The 23,661-nt window shown below is 34.6% G+C and overlaps 1 protein-coding gene across 1 annotated transcript; it reads right to left on the bottom strand.

Annotated features, from left to right (window-relative positions):
• LOC123703188 (kynurenine/alpha-aminoadipate aminotransferase, mitochondrial) lies at positions 1-8,712 on the bottom strand. The gene is made up of 7 exons (XM_045651110.1): positions 8,135-8,712; positions 6,631-6,799; positions 5,654-5,840; positions 4,936-5,196; positions 3,278-3,457; positions 944-1,150; positions 1-461 (listed from the first exon to the last, which is right to left on the bottom strand). The coding sequence occupies exons 1-7, from the start codon at positions 8,343-8,345 to the stop codon at positions 261-263; spliced, it is 1,416 nt and encodes a 471-aa protein (XP_045507066.1). The 5' UTR covers positions 8,346-8,712; the 3' UTR covers positions 1-260.
• Between the last annotated feature and the right edge of the window lie 14,949 nt (positions 8,713-23,661).

Here is a 23,661-nt window from a genome sequence, read left to right as displayed (position 1 = left end):
CGAATAAATACAAAAATGGAAATGTGCAATTTGACTTGTTTATAAATACCATTTTACGTGATATGCACAGTTAGCGCTTTGTGCAATTAGCTGATATTATGGGAAATTATGTTTTTACTGTGTATTCAAATGTTATCTAGATATTATGTTTAAAATAAATTGTATTGTACATAATCAAAATTGATTATTCTGAGTTTTCCTTTTATAATAAAGGATTTACACAATATAATGTTTTTTTTATTTAATTTTTCGACCTTCTCTTATCCCTCAGTAGCCCGCAATCTTTCTTCTCCCTGTTCAAGAACAAGCAAGTCGCGTAATCTCGAAGCCGCGACTTGTAAGTCAGCGAGTGGAGCTCTAGTGAAGGTAAGTCGTACGTATGGAGAGGGAGCTTGTGTGTCGTAGGAGAACGCTTGCCCGGGACATACCATGAGCCCGTGGGATATTGCTGTTTCGAACGCCTGGTAGGGGAAAAATTGATGGATTACAATTCGTTTGAAATTTTATGTTTTACATTTTGAAAATTTGATGTTGTGCAGGTTTTGTTGTCACTAAAATTGATGACATGTTTTCTAAAAATAGATTATGATATTTTATAATAATGAAAAACTTTGTTTGTTGAGATTTTTAACCGACTTCAAAAAAAGGAGGAGGTTATCAATTCGGCCGGTATGTTTTTTTTATGTATGTACACCGATCACTCCGAGGTTTCTGAACCCATTTACGTGATTCTTTTTTTTGTTCGATGCGGGATGGTGTCGAATTGGTCCCATAAAAATTGTATTCGGATAGGCCCAGTAGTTTTTATTTTATGAGCATTTTTGTCTGTATTTGTAAATGTTGCAAAGTGCAAGTTTGAAGTCGGTTGTTTTTAACGCAGTTATCACTTGTCTCTTTCTTTTTACTCTTGAAATGCTGAAAAAAGCGTGTAGCACACACTCACCAGGCGGTGCACGTCGCGCACGCCGCGCAGGGCCAGCCAGTAGAACAAACCGGCGCGCGGCGTGTCCCAGTGCGCGCGCTGCCCCAGCCCCCCCGCGCCCGCCAGCGCGCCGCCCAGTGCGTCGCGCCGCAAGCGATACAGCGCGCGGGCTGACGATACGTGGGACGCGAACTCGCTGCGGGAGCGGAGCAACCGGTACAGGATCACCTGTCCGTTATTACATAAATAAATAAATATTTCGGAACAATTTTCACACACGACACGATCTGATCCCATACTAAGCTTTTCGCTTGTGTTATGGAAACCAGATGGCTGATAAACATAAATATATAATTTTAAATAAATACTTATATAGATAATTAACACCCAGACACAGAGCAAACATCTATGTTCATCACACAAATATTTGCCCCGGGTGGGAATCGAACCCACGACCCCTGGCTTGGAAGGCAAGGCCACTACCAACCAAGCCAACCGGTCAGTCATACATTGTGTAGATAATGTGTAGTGACAGATTCCAATGAGCAAGAAGATAATCTTCGCGCTACTCTGAGAGATTTAATCACGCGATAATTACAATATATGTGTACAGCGCGCGAATACAGCGTTCGGCAAGCAGTAGCTCACGGTCTCACGGATGACAATACTTCGCAACCTACAATCACGCATAAGATGAAAAGCACATGAATCTATCCCGAGATTATAATCTTGTTTACGATTATATCGTGACATATACAGGGTTACTTGTAAAACACCAGCAACCTCGCAGGACAAGAAAGCTAACATCATAAGTAACAACATTTGTTCTACGACTTTTGGCATAACGCAATAAATTATTTTTAAATGATTTTTTAAACTTTTATTGCACTCTCCTAACATTTGTAAGTCTATGTTCTATTCATTATCGGATGGACGACGCGACGCCCCCTTCCCCCTCTCGTTCGCTTCTTGTTTACAGAAATTTTGGGAGGCGTAGAGTTTATAATATTCAAACGGAAAATTAAATGAATATTTATTTTTGTATGAAAATAAAATCTAACAAATTATCAAAAGTCGTAGAACAAATGTTGTTGCTTATGATGTTAGCTATCTTGTCCTGCTAGGTTGCCGGTGTTTTACAAGTAACCCTGTATATTACAATATTATGTCGAGTAGGTACAGCGTTCTGCGAATCTTCTTTTTTCATCAAGAGATAGTACCTACATAATATTATGTTACGCTCAAAGACCGAAAACGCTCATTGAGCGAAATAATTGCTCAAAACGCGTTGTGGTCTAAAAAATGTTTAGGGATGGATATGAAAGGAGAAGGATGAGAGATAAGGGAAATTGATAAGAAAAGGAATACATATTCTCATTCATTAAAATTAATTAAATAAACCAGTATTTAAACTGTATTAGTAGCGTTTAGCTACTATTATGTATTCTGTGGTATTAGTCTACTCATGTTGATTTTGTCCAATTTAATTGCATCAACAAGTAAGACACATTTTACCAAATTGTGATACCGTTATCATCGACCTTGATTAGCGTCGCCGCGTTTGATAGCACATGGCCAAGGACAATATTTTTACATAACAGTTAAACAAATCACGATGATATAATTTAACATCAGTTTTAGGGTAAGTTTTCCGCTGGCCTGTCACTGACTATTTTATTACGTTCTACATACAAATAATTCAAACATTTACAATACGTGACGTATGTCACGTCATGTCATGCTATGCCACGTCATATCATACAAGTCACGTCACGACGGGTCGTCATTTCACGTCACGTCACGTCATAATACGACTTTCACCTCTCGTCACGTCATAACATATATCATGTCACGTCACGTCACATCATTACACGTAATTTCACGTCACATCACGTAATTTCACGTCAAGTCACGTCATAACACGTCACGTCACATCATATCACATCACATCATATCACGTCACATCATATCACGTCATTTCACGTCACGTAATAGCACGTCATTTTCCGTCACGTCACATCATTACACATAATTTCACGTCACATCATATCACGTCATTTCACGTCACGTCATGTCATAACACGTCAATTCACGTCACGTAATAGCACGTCATTTTCTGTCACGTCACATCATTACACATAATTTCACGTCACATCATTACACGTCATTTCACGTTACGTCACGTCATAACACGCCATTTCACGTCACGTCACGTCATATCACGTCACTTCACGTCATAACACGCCATTTCACGTCACTTCACATCATTACACGTAATTCCACGTCACATCACGTTACGTCACGTCACGTCACGTTCCGTCATAACACGTCACGTAACGTCATATCATGCCATACCTGCGCGAGCGTGCAGGGGTGCAGCAGCTCGGCCTGCGTGTGCAGCTCGGCGCGGCGCAGCAGCGGCGCGGGCAGCGTGGCCCACGCGCCGCGCAGCCCCGCGCACACCACTTTCGACATAGAGTCCAGGCGCAGCACGCGCCCGCACTGGTCCAGTGATAGGAAGGACGGGGGGCGCGACTGGAATACGTGATGAACGTGTCAGAAGTGAAACTTCTTTGGCAAGATTCAAAAATACCAAAATAGTTACGCCTAGTGCGGTCGGATCTTAAGACTTTATTCAGTTTTACCGTTTCAAAATCATTTTGAAAATGAATCAAGAAAAGCAAACGATGAAAATATGGCAAAGAATTTATCACCAAAAACTTAGCGGTTAAGCTCTTTTTATTGAGACATAATTAGTGCGATTCTTTAATTTCCTCTATACTTATATAATATTTTAAGAAACAGTTAAAAGTGTTAACTTAAGATACGACCCACATAAATTCATAAAAGCCGAGCTCTACTTAGATTGAACATAATAATTTATGTTGATAAGTTAATAGTTTTTGATCCAATCATGTGACTTGACGTTTAAAAAATACAAGATTAATAAAAACTAAAATATTTTCATAACCTAATATTATATAAACACATAAAATGACAAATGGTTTACCTTTTTAGATAAACCCCCATCGATAGTGATAACCCTAGTTGATAGCTCTTTTGTTAAATATTTTGATTCATTGTTTGTATCGTAATTCGTAATGCAAGGTTTTTGTCACATACAATATAATAAATAAGATAATAATATTTTAAAATATTATAAATAGGAGGAAAGCTAATAAGTAATATTTTGTAGCAATTAAAATTTAAATGTCAAAGAAACTTATTTTTTGCTGAAACGTGCGATATTTTATTCAAAAGAGTTTTATTGAAATTATTTTTAAAAGATATTTTAAACTAGCTGCTCCGCGCGGTTTCACCCCCGTGGCTCCACTCCTGTTGCCTGTAGCGTGATGAAATAACCTTCCTCGATAAATAGGCTATCTAATACCGAAAGAATTTTTCAAATCGGACCAGTAGTTCCCGAGATTAGTGCGTTCAAACAAACAAACAAACAAACAAACAATCAAACAAACAAACAAACAAACTCTTCAGCTTTATAATATTAGTATAGATAACGTTGAGATTTTAAAAGAGTGATTATTTATTATTATTTATTCTTGTGATTATTTATTATTGACACTTAGATTTAATTAGATATTGCTATGAACATAGACATCTAAATAACAAGATGGCTATGAATCATGTCTTATTTGAAGCTTATATATTTTATCAGCTGTTATCTGTACATATTTGTATTTCCGTATTTGTTTACAATTAAATTTAATTATAATATGATGTAAATTATACAAATATTGCAGGTTAACATTGAACCCGCGGCTTCTCTTTTATCGATTAATCTTCATTTATTTGGATTTTATGAGGTTTGATAAAAATTATCAAGAAATTTTAAAGTTATTGTTACACTCAAAGAAACTGGGCATCAAAATACGTCAAAATTATTTTAGCGTAAGTATTAATAAATTATTATTAGCTTAACACCTCATTCACAAAAAAATACAAACACAAAAAATTATGAAAATTCAGTCAAAAATAAATAAACTCATACTCACATCAGAATAATTCAAAAACGCGTACGGATCGTCTTCCACAATCAAGAAGTCGTATTTACAAGCTAGTTCGTAAATCTGTCTTCGCCTGTGTGCCGGTAGAACTGTTCCCGTAGGATTATTTCCTGTTGGAATTGTGTATAAGAGTTTGGGCATTTTTAGCCCAAGTTTAGAGCGGTGGAAGAGACAATCCTCTAGTACAGAGGGGATTAAACCATCCTCGTCTTCGGGGATCGCGAGGATTTCTGGGTCGTAGGGACGGAGCTGGAAAATTGATGATTTACTTTGAATCTCGAAAAAGTGTTTGGCCAATAAACAATTAATAAAAGCTCTTTAAAAAGCTTTTCTAGGCTTCAAAAAAGGTAAAAAAATCTGATAGCATCCAAAAGCTTTTATTTAAACCGCAATTTTTTTTTTAATGTCTTGCTTATGACATCCATAAAAACTCTACAAATGCATTTGGTATAAAAATGTGAAGTAACAATGGATAAAAAGTAAAACTCTTGAAAAATCATTTTGATCAAATAGTAGCCTCTAAAAATAAAAATAAAGAATATCAGGTCATAAGAATTAAGAGCGTTACATAAATTACTAGTTGATCTAAAGAAAAACGTAATAGAAATAGCCTGCTTCAAGAATGACATATTATATACGTACTTAGGTAAACACATTTCGATACAATTTTTTGTTTTGTTATCAATTATAGCATGCATCCACATACCGCGCTATTAACCCCGGTAAAAGTAAACTCGGTAGTGATAACCGGGTCCCCAGGGTCCACGAGCAGTTCCACACACTGGTAGATGCCGTGCTGGCTCCCGTTGGTGATGAGGATGTCGCGGTCCAGGGGGGGAGGGCGGTGGACATCCTGTTGGAACTCCCGGAGGAGCGTGAGGAGGGGAGGGAACCTTTGAGATTGGAAGTTTTTGGAAATTTAGGTTAATTTTTTAAGAAGAAATTCAGATATCACGTGGTGGAGGGTTCGAATCCCGCCAAGTGATCAAATTGTTTCTATGATAAAAGTTTTCAATTAAACCGCATTTGAATGTTAAAAAAACGTAAGTACGTTAGTTAAAGTAGTTAAATACCAAAAAGCTTTAAAGGTTGCCAAGTTAAGTCATTTGTAAATTGTACCAAAGATTTCCTATGATTCCTAGCTTCAGGAACATTATACCAAAGACCAAAGTACCTACCTATGTTCGTGGATAAACAATTTTTTGTGACACTCAAAGAAAACAAATTATTTTTAGTCATTATTCTGTGATATATAGGTAAGACTGGAGAAATTAATGAAGATCATGATAGTACGATATTATGTGCGTATTTTTGTTACAGTCACACAAAAAACACTGAACTGATTCCACACTGATTCAGATGATAGGTATTAAGTATTTCACCTTGAAATCTATTTCTAGTAGGTATGGTTACAGTTGAAATAATATGGAATTGTTGAACTACTTTTCCAACATTTGAAAGCACTCAATTAGTGCTCTTTATAAATCTATTTACCTACTGTCTAGGTTTTAAAAATAAATATATCTAATTATTTTTTTCAACTATTCACAAGAGCTTTGGAAGACTTATTGAATTAATAAATGTTATTGCATAGAGTTGAATGAAGGTATTGCATCGTTATTTTGATTCTCGTATATTTGTTTTGATGTAAATAACTGTGATCAATTAGAGTTCGACACCTACCCTTGAGACGGTAAATACTGCAGAGCCATGGCAAGCTCATCCCCCTCCATGAGGATCTTACCCCCACTTTTGGTGCTGATCTCCAGTCGGTCGAAGGGGAAGATTTGTTCATTTGGCATTCCCTCTGCTAGGGAGATCATTTGCTTGCCGATCTTGTAGGCTAAGGATGCTGTAAGGGGATTAGATTTACCTATAGGTATGTTTTTAAGCTATTGCATAGCTTCTATCGCGGGACTTGAGCGCGGGGACCGAATCGATAAATTCCGTAACGATAAAACCTCACGCTCCCCACTCCGACCGTCGGAGGGAGGTGTGGCTTGAAGGCATAGCATGCAATAGCGTTACCGCAGCCGCGGCAGTCCCCGAGTGCCACACGTCATTTTTTGTTTGATGTGTATTCGTTTATGATTTAGTAGGTGACAAAACACAGCAGCAATTTTTATAGGCATAATTATTAGCAGTAGAATTACATAGGAAGAAACTACCTGATATTAGCGGTTTCACTCAAGTAGTTCAAGAAAATAGCAATTGTCATATATGCCACATTTTTTATATACTGCTGTAAAGAGTAGCCTTCGTCACTCTCTAGCCTCCTAACTGTCTACAGGCACAAAAATCGTAGGTAACATAAAAGGATCAAGGATCAGTGACAATGATCCTTGATCAACCTTGAAAAAATGATTTCTTGTTTTTTAGTTTTTAAATATATTTCTTACGTTGTCAATAAACTATTGTGTAATGTATTGCGTCAGTATGGGGTCACTGAGATAGCGGGTCAGTTACATAATGATAACAATTTTTCTGGAAAACGCAGCTGATATGAATTTCGCAATAAATTGGTTGAAATTGGTTCATTGACTTTTATTTGAGTTATGTTTTTGGTTACTATATTTTATGAGAGAGTATTGTAGAATTATGTTGGTGATAACGACGCGTTTAAATTTAAGAATTCTATACTAATATTATAAAGCTGAAGAGTTTGTTTGTTTGAACGCGCTAATCTCAGGAACAACTTGTCCGATTTCAAAAATTATTTCGGTGTTACACATTTAGAAAATATTGTACTGTGGATATTATTTGAAAAAAAGGTTCAATCGTGAAAATATGAAAAAAAATTACCTAAGTACGTACCTATCATTTTTTTTTTGTTACTTTGATTGGTTTTAATTTAACAGTTTAATTATTATCAGTCATGCCTTCTTTTCGCAAAAACTAAAAATATAAATATAAGTAGCTATTTACCTAGTAGGTAGATATTATTTATTAGATAGAGCTATTACGTAATCAACATCTTTATTATTTTAACTGTGTTTGTTTGTTGGTCTTTCTTTATCTTTGCAACAGAGTAATTTAATGGCAATAGGAGGCTAGAGAGTGATATCTAAGGCTTCTTTTACTGCGTTGATATAATATCTCATTCCCACAAGAAATTACCTTACCCAAGTAGAGCCACGGGCTGTTACCCGTTTTTATAAGAACTTAATAAAATATATAACATACTTACTCATAGATCGAGTGATTGCCGGTTCTCGTTTCATTGCCCGCTTGCTTATAAATCTAGCGTAATCCTTTTCATCCAAAACCCGGTATCTATCCTTGAAATCATATGTTTCTTCGCCATATAAACATAATATATCTTCCACCTTTTGAGAACTCTTTCTTATCACAGAATATAAGGGACGAACCCCGTTTAACTTCAAACACGAAACGAGCATTTTAAATTCGAATAACTTTTTAAAAATGGAACGTTATTGGCGCGGTTTCGACTTTTATTTTTTTCTCTTTGTTTCTTTTTCTTTCACTTTATCGGCAGCCTGTAACTTTTTTTTAATGATGCAATTATTGACGTACAAAGTAAATAATGATGTTAAAATAATAAATTTGAATTGCCGTTTATTAAAATCGATTAATTTTTTTTGTCGTCTTTCTATAATACTATACGACGAGTTATCCGTACAAAAAATTTCGCGACTATAATTTAATTTCCACGGACCTTAATTTCAATTAAAATTAAACACAATAAACGATTAGCGTGGTCCGAATAATAATATCGTGTGGTAAGTTGCCCAAACGTGATAAACACAAAAATGTTTTTGCCATATTCATTGATTATGAAGTTCCGTTGATAAAGTTTATGTAAACATTTATGTTATTAAATTAATTCATCGTGCAAAACTAATAACTGTGCAGTATTTGATCCGTTTCAGGCATTAGTCAATAGGTGGGAGGAAAATCTTAATAGGTACCTACTTATAGTTTTTCTATTATTCTAGAGTTTATTTTTAAAGTATAGGTTTTGAGTTTACGCATTAGATTTCAAATGATTGAATTCGTATGTTTTCTAAACAACATACTTATTTATATACTGAAAATTAAAATTATAAGTGGTTGAGGAAATTATATAAAGATATTATATTATGTGCCTAAGTACTACGAAAACTTGCTATTTTTATTCTTAAATCTTCCATAGAACATAAATTACAATTTAAGTAACGAAGCTGTAACAAAGAATTGTGAATTTAAAATTCCAGTGATATAATTTTTTTGCAAAAATTTTCAGAAGGTACCACGAAGGTACATAGGTACGGTCTATATTATGTATATGTAATTTTTAAAATAACTACATAATTTATAATGAAATTGTTTTTCAGCGGAGATTGTACTTAATTCGATTAAGCAATATAAGGTAAAGATGAAATAAAACCATAATCAGCAGTAAAAAATATTTATTCAATAAATTCGCATCAGTTAAAGTAATTACAGCAAAAAATATCGTAATATTTCATATTAATATATGGCGCACTTTGAAATGGATTAAAAATCCAAGTGAAATTGTCAATTGATTTTATTTCTGGGCGTAGTAGATTGGCTTCCCGTCGGAGTTATATTCACGCTGGGACCGGGGAAATATCTGAAACACATAATGGTCATATAAAAAATCATGTGATATGAATCCCACCAAAAACATAAATGTAAAAATTGGAGCCGAGTTCAATCGTTGACTTAATTTGCCAAAAAAGAAATGAGATCTAATTAATGTGTGCCAAGTTCTGCAGACAGTCCAGAAATTTATTTATAAAGATGTATTAAGTTCTTAGGTTGACTGAAAACTCAATTGTTTTATTTTCCCTTAGAGAACAATGTTTATTCCAAAATATAACTTTTTTAATTTGAATAATATAATTATTTTCACAAAGCAAACAACTAATGACCTATTGAACCCCATAATTTGATGAGGCTAGTTTTTAGAACTTCACAAAATATAAACAGTATGTAAAACTAGCCTCATCAAATTATGGGGTTCAATAGGTCATTAGTTGTTTGCTTTGTGAAAATAATTATATTATTCAAATTAAAAAAGTTATATTTTGGAATAAACATTGTTCTCTAAGGGAAAATAAAACAATTGAGTTTTCAGTCAACCTAAGAACTTAATACATCTTTATAAATAAATTTCTGGACTGTCTGCAGAACTTGGCACACATTAATTAGATCTCATTTCTTTTTTGGCAAATTAAGTCAACGATTGAACTCGGCTCCAATTTTTACATTTATGTTTTTGGTGGGATATCATTACTTTTTGTACAGAAAATTACTCTGCAAATTTGATTTACTTTATGAATATAATACTTTTTATATACGATTTTTGCACGCCTCATAAGCGAAGCGTTGAGGTGGGTACTACTGTCACTTCGCGCAAAACATCTGATTTTTCAAACTTAAAATGTCTTTATATATCATACATTGCACTTGTAAGATAATACATATGTCGTGGTCATATCGTAGATTTGATCATTTCATGATATGAGTGGCCATTTCACGAAATGGTCGCATATCGTGAAATGGCCAATTTAGTTTGGCCACATCATGATGTGGTTTGGGCAGATCAATGATAAGAAATCGTTTCACGATATGGCCAATTAACGCACGGTTTTTTCATGAAATGATCAAAATTATTTGATCATATCGTAAAATAGTTACATTAATCGTTGGTAGAGGCGCTGCAAGCTCTGTGTTTATGTGATAAGATGGCGGCCGCTGGCGAAAATTAAATTATTCGCAGTTAAAAACTTCATAATTCGTTTAAGAACAATATTATGAAGAAAGTCATAGCAAAGAATTTACGACGAAGAGGTACGAGTATCTACTATGGAAAATGTGGATATCTTATATGTATTTAAGAAAAAATGCGACTTAAATAAAATAATTTAAGAAACTACTACTATATTATTATAATTGTTTGTTTTTTAAAAAGCGATCCGCTTCTGGCATTGTTTATCAAAGTCTAACCTAACCTAACCGAACTGTTTTCTATTGCAAAAACGATTCGCTTCTGGCATTTGCCGGCCGCTGCCGCGGCACTAACTTAAATGACATTAAACAAGTTTTTAGAATATAGTTATTCTGAATTTTTTTAATATTTTATGGACTCTTTATATTTTATACGATCTGGCCAAATGTGGATGACCAAATCGTGAAACGTTGACGATTTAACGATCTGATCAAACTATGTTGGCCATTTCACGATATGCGACCATTTCGTGAAATGGCCAGTCATATCATGAAATGATCAAATCTACGATATGACCACGACACATACACACACATATTAAGAAAAAACACTATTTTTAACATTCATGATATTTTTGATGTCATTTTTGTTATTTAAACTAGTTAAAAAACAGTTTAAAAAAGTTCTGTCTTGGACGTCCGTGTGTCTGTATGTGCGGAGGATTTTCTTGTTAACACGATAGCGACCGAAATACTTTACTAATCGAGTCTTTTTTTTTCTCTTACGCTTGAGTATGCTCAAGAATAGAACCCTTTCATTTTTCAGGGTCTGATTCGATGTGGTTTAATTGTTATTAAATAAACAAAAAAAAAATATCGACTGTTCTCCATAATTTTAGTATATCTATATATATTCTTTATTTTTTTTTATATTTATAGTGTACTCAAAATTCACCATTATAAACTCGATTCTTTATACCTACTATAAGCCAAGGTTTAAAAAAATAAGTTGGTAGTCAGTCCCTTAAACCTGCGCAGTTTCACATCTAGGTGGGGCCACAAGAAAAATAGCTCAATTATTACAGTACCGCTTTCTTTACTTTTCCAACTGTTTTATTTTATTTCTTTTTTATATTTATAGTGTATAAATAATCAATTTTATTGTAAAGGACGAGATTATGAGGCGTGCACTTTTGGATTTTCCAAACTATTTTTATATTTTTTCTTGCGGATTCTTTGTATGGTTTGTTTAGTATTATTTTCTATATTTTCTTGTATGTTATGAATGTCAGCGCACATTGCCCCGTCATTATCTGCAATTTTTTAAACTCGTTTTCTGTTTAAAAGATTACATGATTTTCTAAACATCCAGCGTGAATATGTACACACACTATTACAAAGATGCAAAGATCGTTGTAGAAGAATCGTCGCTTTACTCCATGACGTTACGGTATTTCCATGATGAGATTTTGAAATTTTACTCTAAACGCGCCTAAAGATGTTTCACTTATATTAATATTAATATTACGCAAATTAAATCATTTCGACCTTCGACAAAGCCTTCTTCCATTACACTGAAATTAAAAATAAACTAAACACTCATAAATAAAGAATAAAGAAATGTGAATTTGTAAAATTATATATTATTTTTAACTGTATGAGCAATATTTTTATTACAATTTTCTTTTATTTTACGTTTAATACTTAATAGTTTTGAATAAAGAAATCATGCAATCGAAGTAATCCGCCCTAGCGATACTAGCGCGAGTGTGATGTCAGAGGCGCATCCAATCTACAGATGTTTCGCGCTAAAATATGTAAACTTCAATAATCTATATCTCAGTCATTTATTGATGGATTTCAAAATTTTTTTCGGCCACTGACTAGTTTTGATCTATTTTTTAAGACTAGTAAGGTGAATATACTATTTTCTATTTTTTTAAACTTTTCCATTTTTACATACAAACAAAATTAATGTCATTGAAAAAAAAATTTAATACAAATAAATTCAGTATTTTCTGATTTTTTCCTTTGTACACTCACTATTACCTAGCTGATTACAAAATTTGAACTTTCTAGGTCATCTGGAAGTGGGTTAGGTTTTGTATATGTCTATAAGTCAGTCAGTCTTAAAAATTGCGATTTTTGGATATTAATATCTACGCAACTGTTTAATCTGTATTTATGAAATTTAAGGTTCTTGTTTATCTTGAGGTCCTCTTGTTATGTACCAAATTTGGTTTATTTAACTTAAATAGTTTTCGAGTTATAAGGGGGTGAAAAGTGGCTCGAAATGGTTCGTGTAAATATACACACGGCTGCTGCTCGCCAGTTCTCTTCGCTTGAACTCGGCTTGACACGCTGCCGCGTGTCTAGATAAAACTGTGTTGGAGTTATAATAGGAATTTTAGTCGCTAGCTAAAATGAATTGAATAAAACAAATAATTTTATGTTCTTCATTACAAAACGCAGATTTTAAAAAGTGAATTAAAAGTTTTCCGAGTGACAATTTATTATCAATTTACTATTAATATAGTGTGGAGCGCACGCTGACACTGCTGACTTGTACTAGTGTAAACAACAAATATTACGCTTGCACTGCAGTGTGTCTGTCGGCGAGTCGGTCGAACGTCGGCAAGGGATCTAGCTCGCGGCTCGTCAGCGCCAAGTGTGGGGCGCACGCCGACACTGCTGACTTGCGCTAGAGTTTACATTAAATATTATAAGTTAATTAAATTTAATAATTTTAATGCAGTTTTTATGTCTTTAATCCCTTGGGTACGTTTGGCTCAATCCCTGCTATATGCTATGTGCAACACATTCGCATAAAATATAGTATAGTAGATATTAAAACTGCCATAGAATTCGCATACCTACTCTAGATTTTAATATTTCACAAAAAAAAAACTTAAAATATTTTAAACTCACCGCTTCAACAGTAGACTCCATTTCAAATAACTTCTTGTTCAAATCGTGCTTTAATCCTTGCATTAAAACGAAATTCTTCTCCAGAATATTTTCTAAACCTGAAAATTCATTTACCAAAATTTATATGCCGGTTACTAAATAAGGACGAAGTATGATTTTAAATACAATAATTTTTTATGTTTTAATATGTATTCAAAAATAATACCTGCGTTTTTGATCAGCTCATCCAAGTCATATGTTTGTGTGTTCGGCATCGAGGGTACTTGCAGCGAAGGCGAAGCGGGCGAATCGTGAAGCGAAGGCGTTTGAGCTATTTTGTTCAAGATATTAATTACTTATGTTATTGCAATATTATACAGTTTGTTTCATATCTATATTTTCATTTAAAAGTAAGTCTCGTCAATAAAGGGCTGCTCATGCGGCACAAGCTGCACATGCAGCAGTTGCTGATGGCTCAGTAGCCAATCAAATGTCACATTTGTTACCTACTTGCAAACTCATTCGTCTCTGGCTTGTGCTTGTCATGCGTATCATCGATAAAGGGCTGCTCATGCGGCACAAGCTGCATATGCAACAGGTGCTAACTGCTGATGGCTACTGAAGTTCGATTGACATTTGTTACGTACTTGCAAACTCATGCGTCTCTGGCTTGTGCTTGTCATGCGTATCATCGATAAAGGGCTGCTCATGCGGCACAAGCTGCATATGCAACAGGTGCTGACTGCTGATGGCTACTGAAGTTCGATTGACATTTGTTACCTACTTGCAAACTCATTCGTCTCTGGCTTGTGCTTGTCATGCGTATCATCGATAAAGGGCTGCTCATGCGGCACAAGCTGCACATGCATGCACAAGCTGCACATGCACTGAACTTCGATTAAGATTTATTACCTACTTGCAAACTCATGAGTCTCTGGCTTGTGCTTGTCATGCGGATCATCGATAAAGGGCCGTTCATGCGGCACAAGCTGTTCATGCGGCACATGCTGTTCATGCTGCACATGCTGTTCTTGCGTCAAGTGTGAAGATGTACGGGTGTTGAATTCGCGCAAACGCAATATGTATACACTGTCGCTACACGTAAATAGTACCTCTGTTCTTTCGTATGACCTGGAATTAAGTAAAGATGAATTTATAAAAATTGGTGAAAAGCGTACAAAAATTTACGCTTTATAGAATTAACTAAATCATTGTTCTTATACACGTTTGTTTGAAAACCGTTAAAGAGATATTTTATTTCGGAAAAGATCTTTTATTTATTAATTAAACTAGCTGCCCCAATAAACCAATAATAATTTAAAAAATATCAAGTAATTACGTACCCATTCTGATCCGAATCGTCATCATGCTCAGGTTGCAGAATAAGCCCTCCAGTCGAACCTTCATATACACTTGAACCTCTGCGCGATTTATTTGGATCTTCTGCTGTTTGCTTTTGTACTTTCTTTCTCGGTGGACCTTGTAACAAATGCTTTTCAATTATTATTTATTCAATTATTATTAAAATAAACTGTATTATATCAAGCATCAAAAATATGAAAAAAGAAATGCAAATAAAAGGTTTTTCGATGCCAAATATCATAAAAAGTAACTTAAAACTTTACCTAAATGAATACATCTAGTCCCAAACTCAACTTTCTTGCCCAGCACACCTAGAAACGGAAACTTGATTTTAATCTTCTGCAGTAAACATTCTTCGTAAATGTCCCAGATGTAAATACTCTGTGGAAAAATTTTCAGTTCGACACATCAACATCACTACATAATATAAAACAAAGTCGCTTTCCATCTATGTGTATGCTAAAGTAGGTATTTAAAACTACGCAATGAAGCATGAAGCATGAAGGTTTTAGTATAATTTAGTCAAAGCGGGCGGAAAGCTAGTAATTATTATATTCCCGTTCGTGTTAACAGTAGTGTATATTTTAACAATTTGTTAACATAATTATAAATATGTGTCAGAGTATACTTACACAATCCACGCAGTATCCAATCACGATATTTTCGCTGTCCAAAATGCGCACGTCGACCAGCGCGGTGGCGGCGTGCAGCACGGCGTGCGGCGCGCGCTGCGCCGGCGCGTGCAGCCGCACCGTGCACTGCGCGCCGCACGCCGTCAGCTGCCGCGTCGCGTGGAAACACGTCACACCCTGCCACATACTGGGAGCTTGAGTGCGCGTGTTGGGCTTGGGCCGCAAAATAGACAAAAAAAAAGACGTGTAGCACTCGGGGACTGCCGCGGTAAAGCTATTGCATAGCATGCCTTCTAGCCACACCTCCGTGCCCGTCGGAGTGGGGAGCGTGAGGTTTTTCGTTACGGAATTTCTGGATTCGATCCCCGCGCTCAAGGCCATGATATATGATCAGATAGAAGCTATACAATAGCTTAATAGAAGCTTGAGAAACGTCAAGAAACAGAGAAAGACAGACAGAGAAACACGCTCGACTTATAACTATAGCATAAAGTGTCATTACAACTTTTCGTAATCATTTTTTTCCATCTAGCCCCCTTTCGCAACGCTCGATATGGAACTTCGTTCCAACAGAAAGGAATACAATACCTATTTGTGTCAAACTAATCCCTCACCCGATGCACAGCAATAACGTAATCATCCAGCGTGCCAGCCACATACTTCATGCGCAGCGACGTTGCCGCGTCTCGCGAGCAGGACAGCACGAGCGCGCCGTCCCGCTCGCACATCACACGCCGCACGCTCCGCCCGTGCGCGCGCCACGAGCGAAGCGAGACGTACGTACTGTGGGGAGGGGTGCTCAACTCCTGGTAATAAATAATCATAATAATAATATAATTAAATGTATATTAAAATTATAGTTTAAATAGTGGTGGTTTTTATCACAAAACCTCACCTAAATTTTGGTCCTTCGAGCCGGATCTATGGCTCCAATCTATATAATTCGTACTTATTTTTACGAAATATTTTTATTGTATCTTTTTTATACCAAAATAAACCTGTGAGTGTGGATGTTTATTTTGTAGAATGTACATTACAAAATAAAAAATTCAACAACAAAACATCAACATGAGATTCTGTTTTTAAACACAGTTTTCATCATCAAGCAATATTCTATGAGAATCTATGAATTATTATTTTGCAATTACATAATTATGTAAGTAGTTTTTTTTTTGTTATTTATATCACTTAGGTAGCTATATATAACTTTGGGAAATTATTTTGCTGAGTGTCAAATTATATTACCTACCATCCAAAAATAATAATTAATGGTGTCGGGTGTCTTAACATGCAGCAATGAAACCCTTGGTTGCAGAAACCGTATACATGTGATATCACCCCGCTCCGTTCCCAGATACAGCTCGGGGTGTGCGCACGCGCCGCCTGCACGACTGTAGGCTAGACACTGCCAGATATATAGATAAATATTGTATGTTAATAGGGATATTTGAAATAAAAATGGTTTATGAAAATATATGTGTAGTTTTATTTATTCTGAATCCCATTTTACAATAATAACTAGATTGTTGATGTATGATTTTAATTCTATAAAATATTGATTGTTGAAAGCACTCTTTGGAAACATTTTTATGCTCTGTTTGATTTCCATCGAAGTAAAAAATAAAATGATAAGCATAGCATCTTGATCTAAAAAAATAACAAATTTACATTTTATATTATTCTACTATCCCATCAAAATCGTTTAAATTACTATAACCTCTAAACGGTGACTGATTTTGAAAGAAAAGAACGCTTGTGCCGTGTCAGAAGTGAAAAACTTCACTTCAAGTACATTATAGTTATTTTTCTTCTTTCTTTTTTTTGAAATGAAACTTCTTTAGGTGCGTTGAGAGCAAAATTTCAAGGTCGTGTCATGTCAATACCGTCACGTCATGGAGTATGGCGACGATTTTGGTATCTTTGACCTTTGCCAAAGAAGTTTCACTACTGACAGGTGTCCTGTATTTACTTACTGTAGGAATGTTAGGTAATCCAGTGATACAGTACAGAGGTGTATGTGTGATCGTCGACACATCGTAAATGGTGAGACTGCGGTCGGAGGCGGAGTAAACTATGCTAGATGAATCCTGTAGAATATACGATTATTATGCATTTTTTCAAATACTCACACATTATCTATACATATAATAAAATCGTAGGAAAGTCAACACTGTACATTGAATATTTTTTCAAAAGAATACTTGATCCATGATCTATAATCGATATAGAAGCCAAAAACATAGTTTTTAGAATTTTTGTCTGTTTGTCTGTTTGTCGGTTTGTCTGTTTGTCTGTTTGTCTGTATGTTTGTCCGAGCTAATCTCGAAAAGTACTGCATAGATTTACTTCAAATTTTGCATGGATATTACTAACAGGTCGGGTGAGGCTTTTTCAAACATATTATCATGCTATCACCTCTGGGGGAGGAGCTGTGAACCTTTTTTTTTCTTACGTATTTCGTGTATTACGACAGCGTACAATCTAAAGACTCATGTTTAAATGTTGGTTTCGGGTAAGCCATGCTATTATCTAGCTTTACACAATAAAAACTGTGTCAGTAACGTAATTTGGGCAGAGAATCAGTTTAATGAATTTATTAGTATATAGTATAAAAGACAAATTTGAAACAGCGCCATCTATGAGATTTCGTAAAAATCAAATCAATTTACACGTTAACTATTGGAAATTAATAATAATCAAATGACGCATAATATATAAATGTTGTTTGACAATATCCAGATTGACACTATAAAAATTATGCCATTTAAGTAACTTGGGAAGAGAAACATAGTTTAAAGAATGTTTGTATAATGTTAATTTTGTAACAGCGCCATCTATGAGATTTCGTAAAAATCAAATCAATTTACATGTTAACACTACTGAACACAATGTTAAAAATTAATAATTTAAATATAATTATGTTATTTATTTATTTAACCCTTTAACTCATATCTTCCGTTCCCTATAAGATATATTTCGTGTAAATAATAAACTACATTTTTTTTAAAGTGAGGGTAGATTATTATTTTAAGTTTATTATTTTAAGTAAAAATAGACACCATTATCTACAGTTAATCTAATGATTGTGTTCATTAGTTACAATTTTAAAAATCTTCGTGTTTTATAAATTTACTAGCTTACTTTAAAGATTTAAGCATACAAAGGGACATAGGGACACAGAAAGCGACTTTTTTTATACTATGTAGTGATATTTATAAAGCAATTGAATGCCATAAAACCAAAAATATCAAATGCAATCTTCATGTTTTGTGAATTTTCACCATCATGCGTTCCCACAAAAGGTAAGTTGTTACTTATAGCACAGACTAACTTATAGGTATTTATTGAAATGAAATGAAATGAATGATTCTTTTATTATTTTGAGGTGCATTGGGAACAGAAGTTTTTGATAAAATTTTATTTGTAAGTAGCTTTTTTTATAGATTTACAGTTAACTTTTGATTTTTTTATTTACAGATCTAATGCTCATAAAATTATATCGCCTTTGGACGGCGATTTCTGCTGATATTTTTACTACACCACTTGAAAATTGATGATTTGATGATAATGACAGTAGCAGCGAGGATTAAGTGGAAATTAGTAATCATCCGCTTCGTCAATTTTTGACTGAAGTTAATGTCCAACGTCCAATGGTTCAATCATTGGAAGTATCTCGGGAAATTTTGGAGGATATTTTTCAGGAAGGAGAGGAGGGGCAGCCAACCACATATCAAACTACTACGTTTTATAGTACCGAAAAAAATGTTATTGCCAAATGAAACGTAAATTTTGCACTCACAACTTTACAAGTAATGTTTTTATTTTGACTTTGCGGTTATCTGATTATAATATTTATCGTTATGGCTATCGACGTACCGACCGTACTGGGATCAGAGTACCTACGTGATATACAGTTCATCATCCAGGATTGCTAAGAGCATTTTCACACTGAAAAAGATGTTTCTTTGAATCGTAGTTGCTTCATTTATTTATTTTTAATCATTTTACATAATATGTTTTATATTTTATAAATATATCATTTTCATTATTTAAGTAGATAAAATAAATTATGTAAAAGAGTGTTAAGAGGGCTTATTCAATTTAACGCAAGTCAAAATCTCCGCGATCTATTACGATAGATCGCGGCTTGCGCTATCCTTTTACTATGAACAGCATAAGTCCACAGGAGAGCGCCGAGCAACATGTCCTCTCTCTGGAAAGGCTCGCTGCCGACTGATTTTAATCGGGTCGCGCGCAGTGTTTTATAGTACTTTAAAAAAAATTGTAGAAAAATAATAGAGGTACCTTAGTTGATTTTTTAAATTTTATCTTATAAGTAAGACGTTCTTTTATTGCAATATGTAAAAATTATATTTAACTAAGTCAAATATCTTGGTGAAAATAATTATTTTGTCGACTATAATTTCTAAAAAAATTCACATTGTTCGGATTTTAATTTCGTAAGTTAGGAGTCCAAAATAAAAAAAATCTTTTAACTAACTATTTTAATAAGGATTTTTGCAGTTAGTTAAAAAAAATTGTGTGTTAGATCTGTCAGCGATTTCAGATATTTTTAGCTTCGAAATTGACACTAAAAGCGAAATCAAGTAATCATCGGCTCAGTTATCTTGATGGTATTCACAAATACTGTATTAATTGAAAAAAACTCTTAACTAACTATATAGACAATAAAATTTCCTAAAATTATTAGTAATTCATATGTTTGTAAGATAAGTGGTTGATGGACAATCTGGTTTGAAAAATCACATATTTGAGCCAAACAGCGCACGGACCGCGTACACGGCCTTAATAGTGTAAATCATAATATATTTTTCCACAATTAAAAATAATCCTTTTTTCTGATGGTGTTGGCATTGAATTAAACCGCGCTGTCGTTTCGTTCACAAAAAGTGATGTTATGAGGAGCATATTCAGTCCTCATATCATAAAAAATCTGTGCGAAAACAATAAACACGTGTGAGGCCCTCACGGCCGATCGGGGCGGTCTGACGCGAAGTGGGGACAGGGTTGTCACTGTATCGCTCTTGCCACGCTGGTCACCAGACTTATTCGATAGTTCAGTTTTGTATTAAGACCGCTGTGACATCCAACCCGTGAGACAACCAAACCCGGTCTCCCCTACTATCCCGTGAGACCGAAACCTTCACTGAGAGGGTATGACGTCTCACAGCTGATCGCAAACGGCATATTGTACTATCCCGTGAGACCGAAACCCTCACTGAGACGGAATTACGTCTCACTACTGATCACGACAGTCATATTTTATCTCGAGAATCTGAAACTTTACTCAATATGAAGACCGTTTGACAAATGATAGGATGCATCATAATAAGATGGACATGAGCATAAGCAATGACTAGAGTAGGGACGCGAATATTACAATTATATGAGACAAGAACGATTAATAAGTTTGTTTAATGAAAGATTAAGAATTGAAACTATTCGGTCTCTGGAAACGTACGAATAGCGAGAGGCCCGTCTTACTGCAGACAGATTTCGTCATAGTTCATGTCTTGAGGTAAACAATCTACGAATTCGGTGGTGTGGTCTGGCAAATATAAAAGTGGGTTTGCTTATAACCTCACAATTGATTACAAATCATCTTCTGTATAGGCGATATTAACGTAGTATGTAAGGCGAGTCTGCTTTCGTTTGAAGATACACCGGAACCTTTGAAATCACTACTTTTAGAGGAACATACTGTGCAATTCGTTTAGATACTAATATGTATTCTGTGGTGCAATGTAAACTGTTATTAGACAATATTCGCTCTTATAGTAGTGCGTTTCAAATGATCCTTTGGTGCTCAATAATTATCAGAAGATCCGTTCATGCTTACTTTTAAGATACAAGGTCAAGTTTACCATTTGATAGGATCCCTTTTGCCTGAAGGCCAACCTAAGTTTGTTTAAATATATTTTGTATTCGACTACAACGAATAGTGGAATACAAGAAATCAATATTTCTCAAATTTAAAACTGAACTCATTTCACAATTTTAGAACAGGTTAATTCGTATGTATGCAGTTTTAAATCGACATTAGAAGCTTTTCCTCAAGATGGTGATATCGGCTCTCAGGAACTCCCTGGACGTGTTATAACGCCCAGGCCACAGTATTACAATTTTTCCTACAGTAGGGCGACGAATGTATTTTCGCATAGCAACGGAGGGGAACTCGCGGGGGGTCAAGTGACGCGGGCCACGTATCACAAACATGCTTAGTTTGTGGTACCGAGCGCGAAAGATAGTCATCGTGTTTTTAGTAAAGTTACTATGTAAACTAACGTAATTTAATATTTGGGTACATATTCTATAATGGTGTGCTCAAACTGTTAATCTACATTTAATTTAGATTATTATTTGATACTAAGTAATGTAGAATTTAAATCATATTCATTCATGTTTTCTTCAGATTTTAAGATTTTCTTATCAGAGTGTTCAATTTTAATGTAGTTAAATTTTATAAGAGACAATAATTAACATTTTAAAATAAAGTTACACTTATTTTTTTTAAACGACGAATGACGAAAAACGACCTAATCGCGGACGAAGTCGCGGGCAACAGCTAGTTACAATATAAACAATAACATTAACCAATTCGTTTGACGGCATATTTTTAGTAATAATTCAAGGTGTATTAAGTAACTTTGTTTTTTCTGTATATCTTTCTGTCTATACCGTTGGTCTATACTCTATACCTATATGTATCTTTGCAAGAGGTAGTTTCTTAACAGAACACGCCATAATAACTGGTACAAAAAATAAAAACCTTGCACCGCTAAAATTACTAAATTCAATCAATCAATCACGATAATACCGTCACGCCATGGAATAAGGCGACGATTTTGGTATCTTTGAATCTTGCCAAAGAAGTTTCACTTCTGACTTCTAGTCCATATTTTTCAATGTAAATAATTTTTCGGATATTCTTATTCGCTATCACACATTTCGTGAATGCGAATATACAAAAAATCATAGAGATTTAAATGCTCGGAAATGACTTATTATTAGGTTCGCCAATATTTGTATCCAGCCTGCGTTTCATAAAATAGCGCGAGTTAGAGGCATAGCAAAAATAAGGGGCGTCCTCTATGGCAAATATATTACAACAGGCACCGAAATTATATATAATAATAATAAAATTTTATTTGTGAGCTCTTACATGTCTTACAAATCATATTTACTTTACATTGTAGGTACTCTACCAAAAATGTAGAGCTATTTTAGCTTATACAATCCTTTTCCATATCTTGATGATTGGAACTACATCCTTTAACAATAAGTATGTAATATATTATTATGTATACCTATCACATACTAGATATTATATACTAGTCATAGAGAGATTATAAATATACCTATCCTTATATTTTCTTTTCTTTTATTTTTAGAAAACACGATATTTAACTGTAATGTGACGCCATCTCTGAAAAATATGTTGAAATTGACTCTATCTAGTAGAGCCAAGAGTAGAGCTCTACATAAATAGCTTTAAAACGCCATCTATGTGACTAAGTCTATACTATATTTGACTCTACAATTGGTAATGCATATAAAATTACCTAATCTAATATATATATTACCTACTGCCTTCCAGTTGGTCCTTTTTTCATTCCATTCCATTCCATTTTAATTTCTGACAATTTGAATGGCTTAAATTTTTGTTAAAAAATTATTGTTCTATTGAAATTACTACAATACTGACTCACATGCATGTAGACAGCATCAGTGATCCAACAGTTTCGCACCCGGCGCCGCACGCCCGTACGGTGGTAGAATATCTATAGAATATAAAAATGTAGAACATTGATACATAATCTATACTAATATTATAAAGCTGAAGAGTTTGTTTGTTTGTTTGAACGCGGTAATCTCGGGAACTACTGGTCCGATTTGAAAAATTCTTTCGGTGTTATATATCCCATTTATCGCGGAAGGCTATAGGCTATATTATAATATAATATTATCATCACGCTAAGACCAACAGGAGCGGAGCAATGCGGGTGAAACCGCGGGGAACAGCTAGTGAAAAATAATTACATTCATACAATATTACAAAGTATCCTACTCTCAATGTAATATTGTATTGAAAGTAATC

Source organism: Colias croceus, chromosome 25 (assembly GCF_905220415.1).
Source record: "Colias croceus chromosome 25, ilColCroc2.1".
Lineage (NCBI taxonomy): Eukaryota > Metazoa > Arthropoda > Insecta > Lepidoptera > Pieridae > Colias > Colias croceus.
Note: the sequence above shows the minus strand (reverse complement) of the source record. Positions and strands in the feature narration are given on the sequence as shown.

Excerpts from the sequence above, each read along its gene's own strand:
- LOC123703188 (XM_045651110.1), bottom strand. The coding sequence starts at position 8,345 with ATGCTCGTTTCGTGTTTGAAGTTAAACGGGGTTCGTCCCTTATATTCT. Across the intron at positions 5,197-5,653 it reads TTACCGGGGTTAATAGCGCG|CTCCGTCCCTACGACCCAGA; the intron begins GTATGTGGATGC and ends TCAATTTTCCAG. Across the intron at positions 462-943 it reads TGCGCGACGTGCACCGCCTG|GCGTTCGAAACAGCAATATC; the intron begins GTGAGTGTGTGC and ends TTCCCCTACCAG.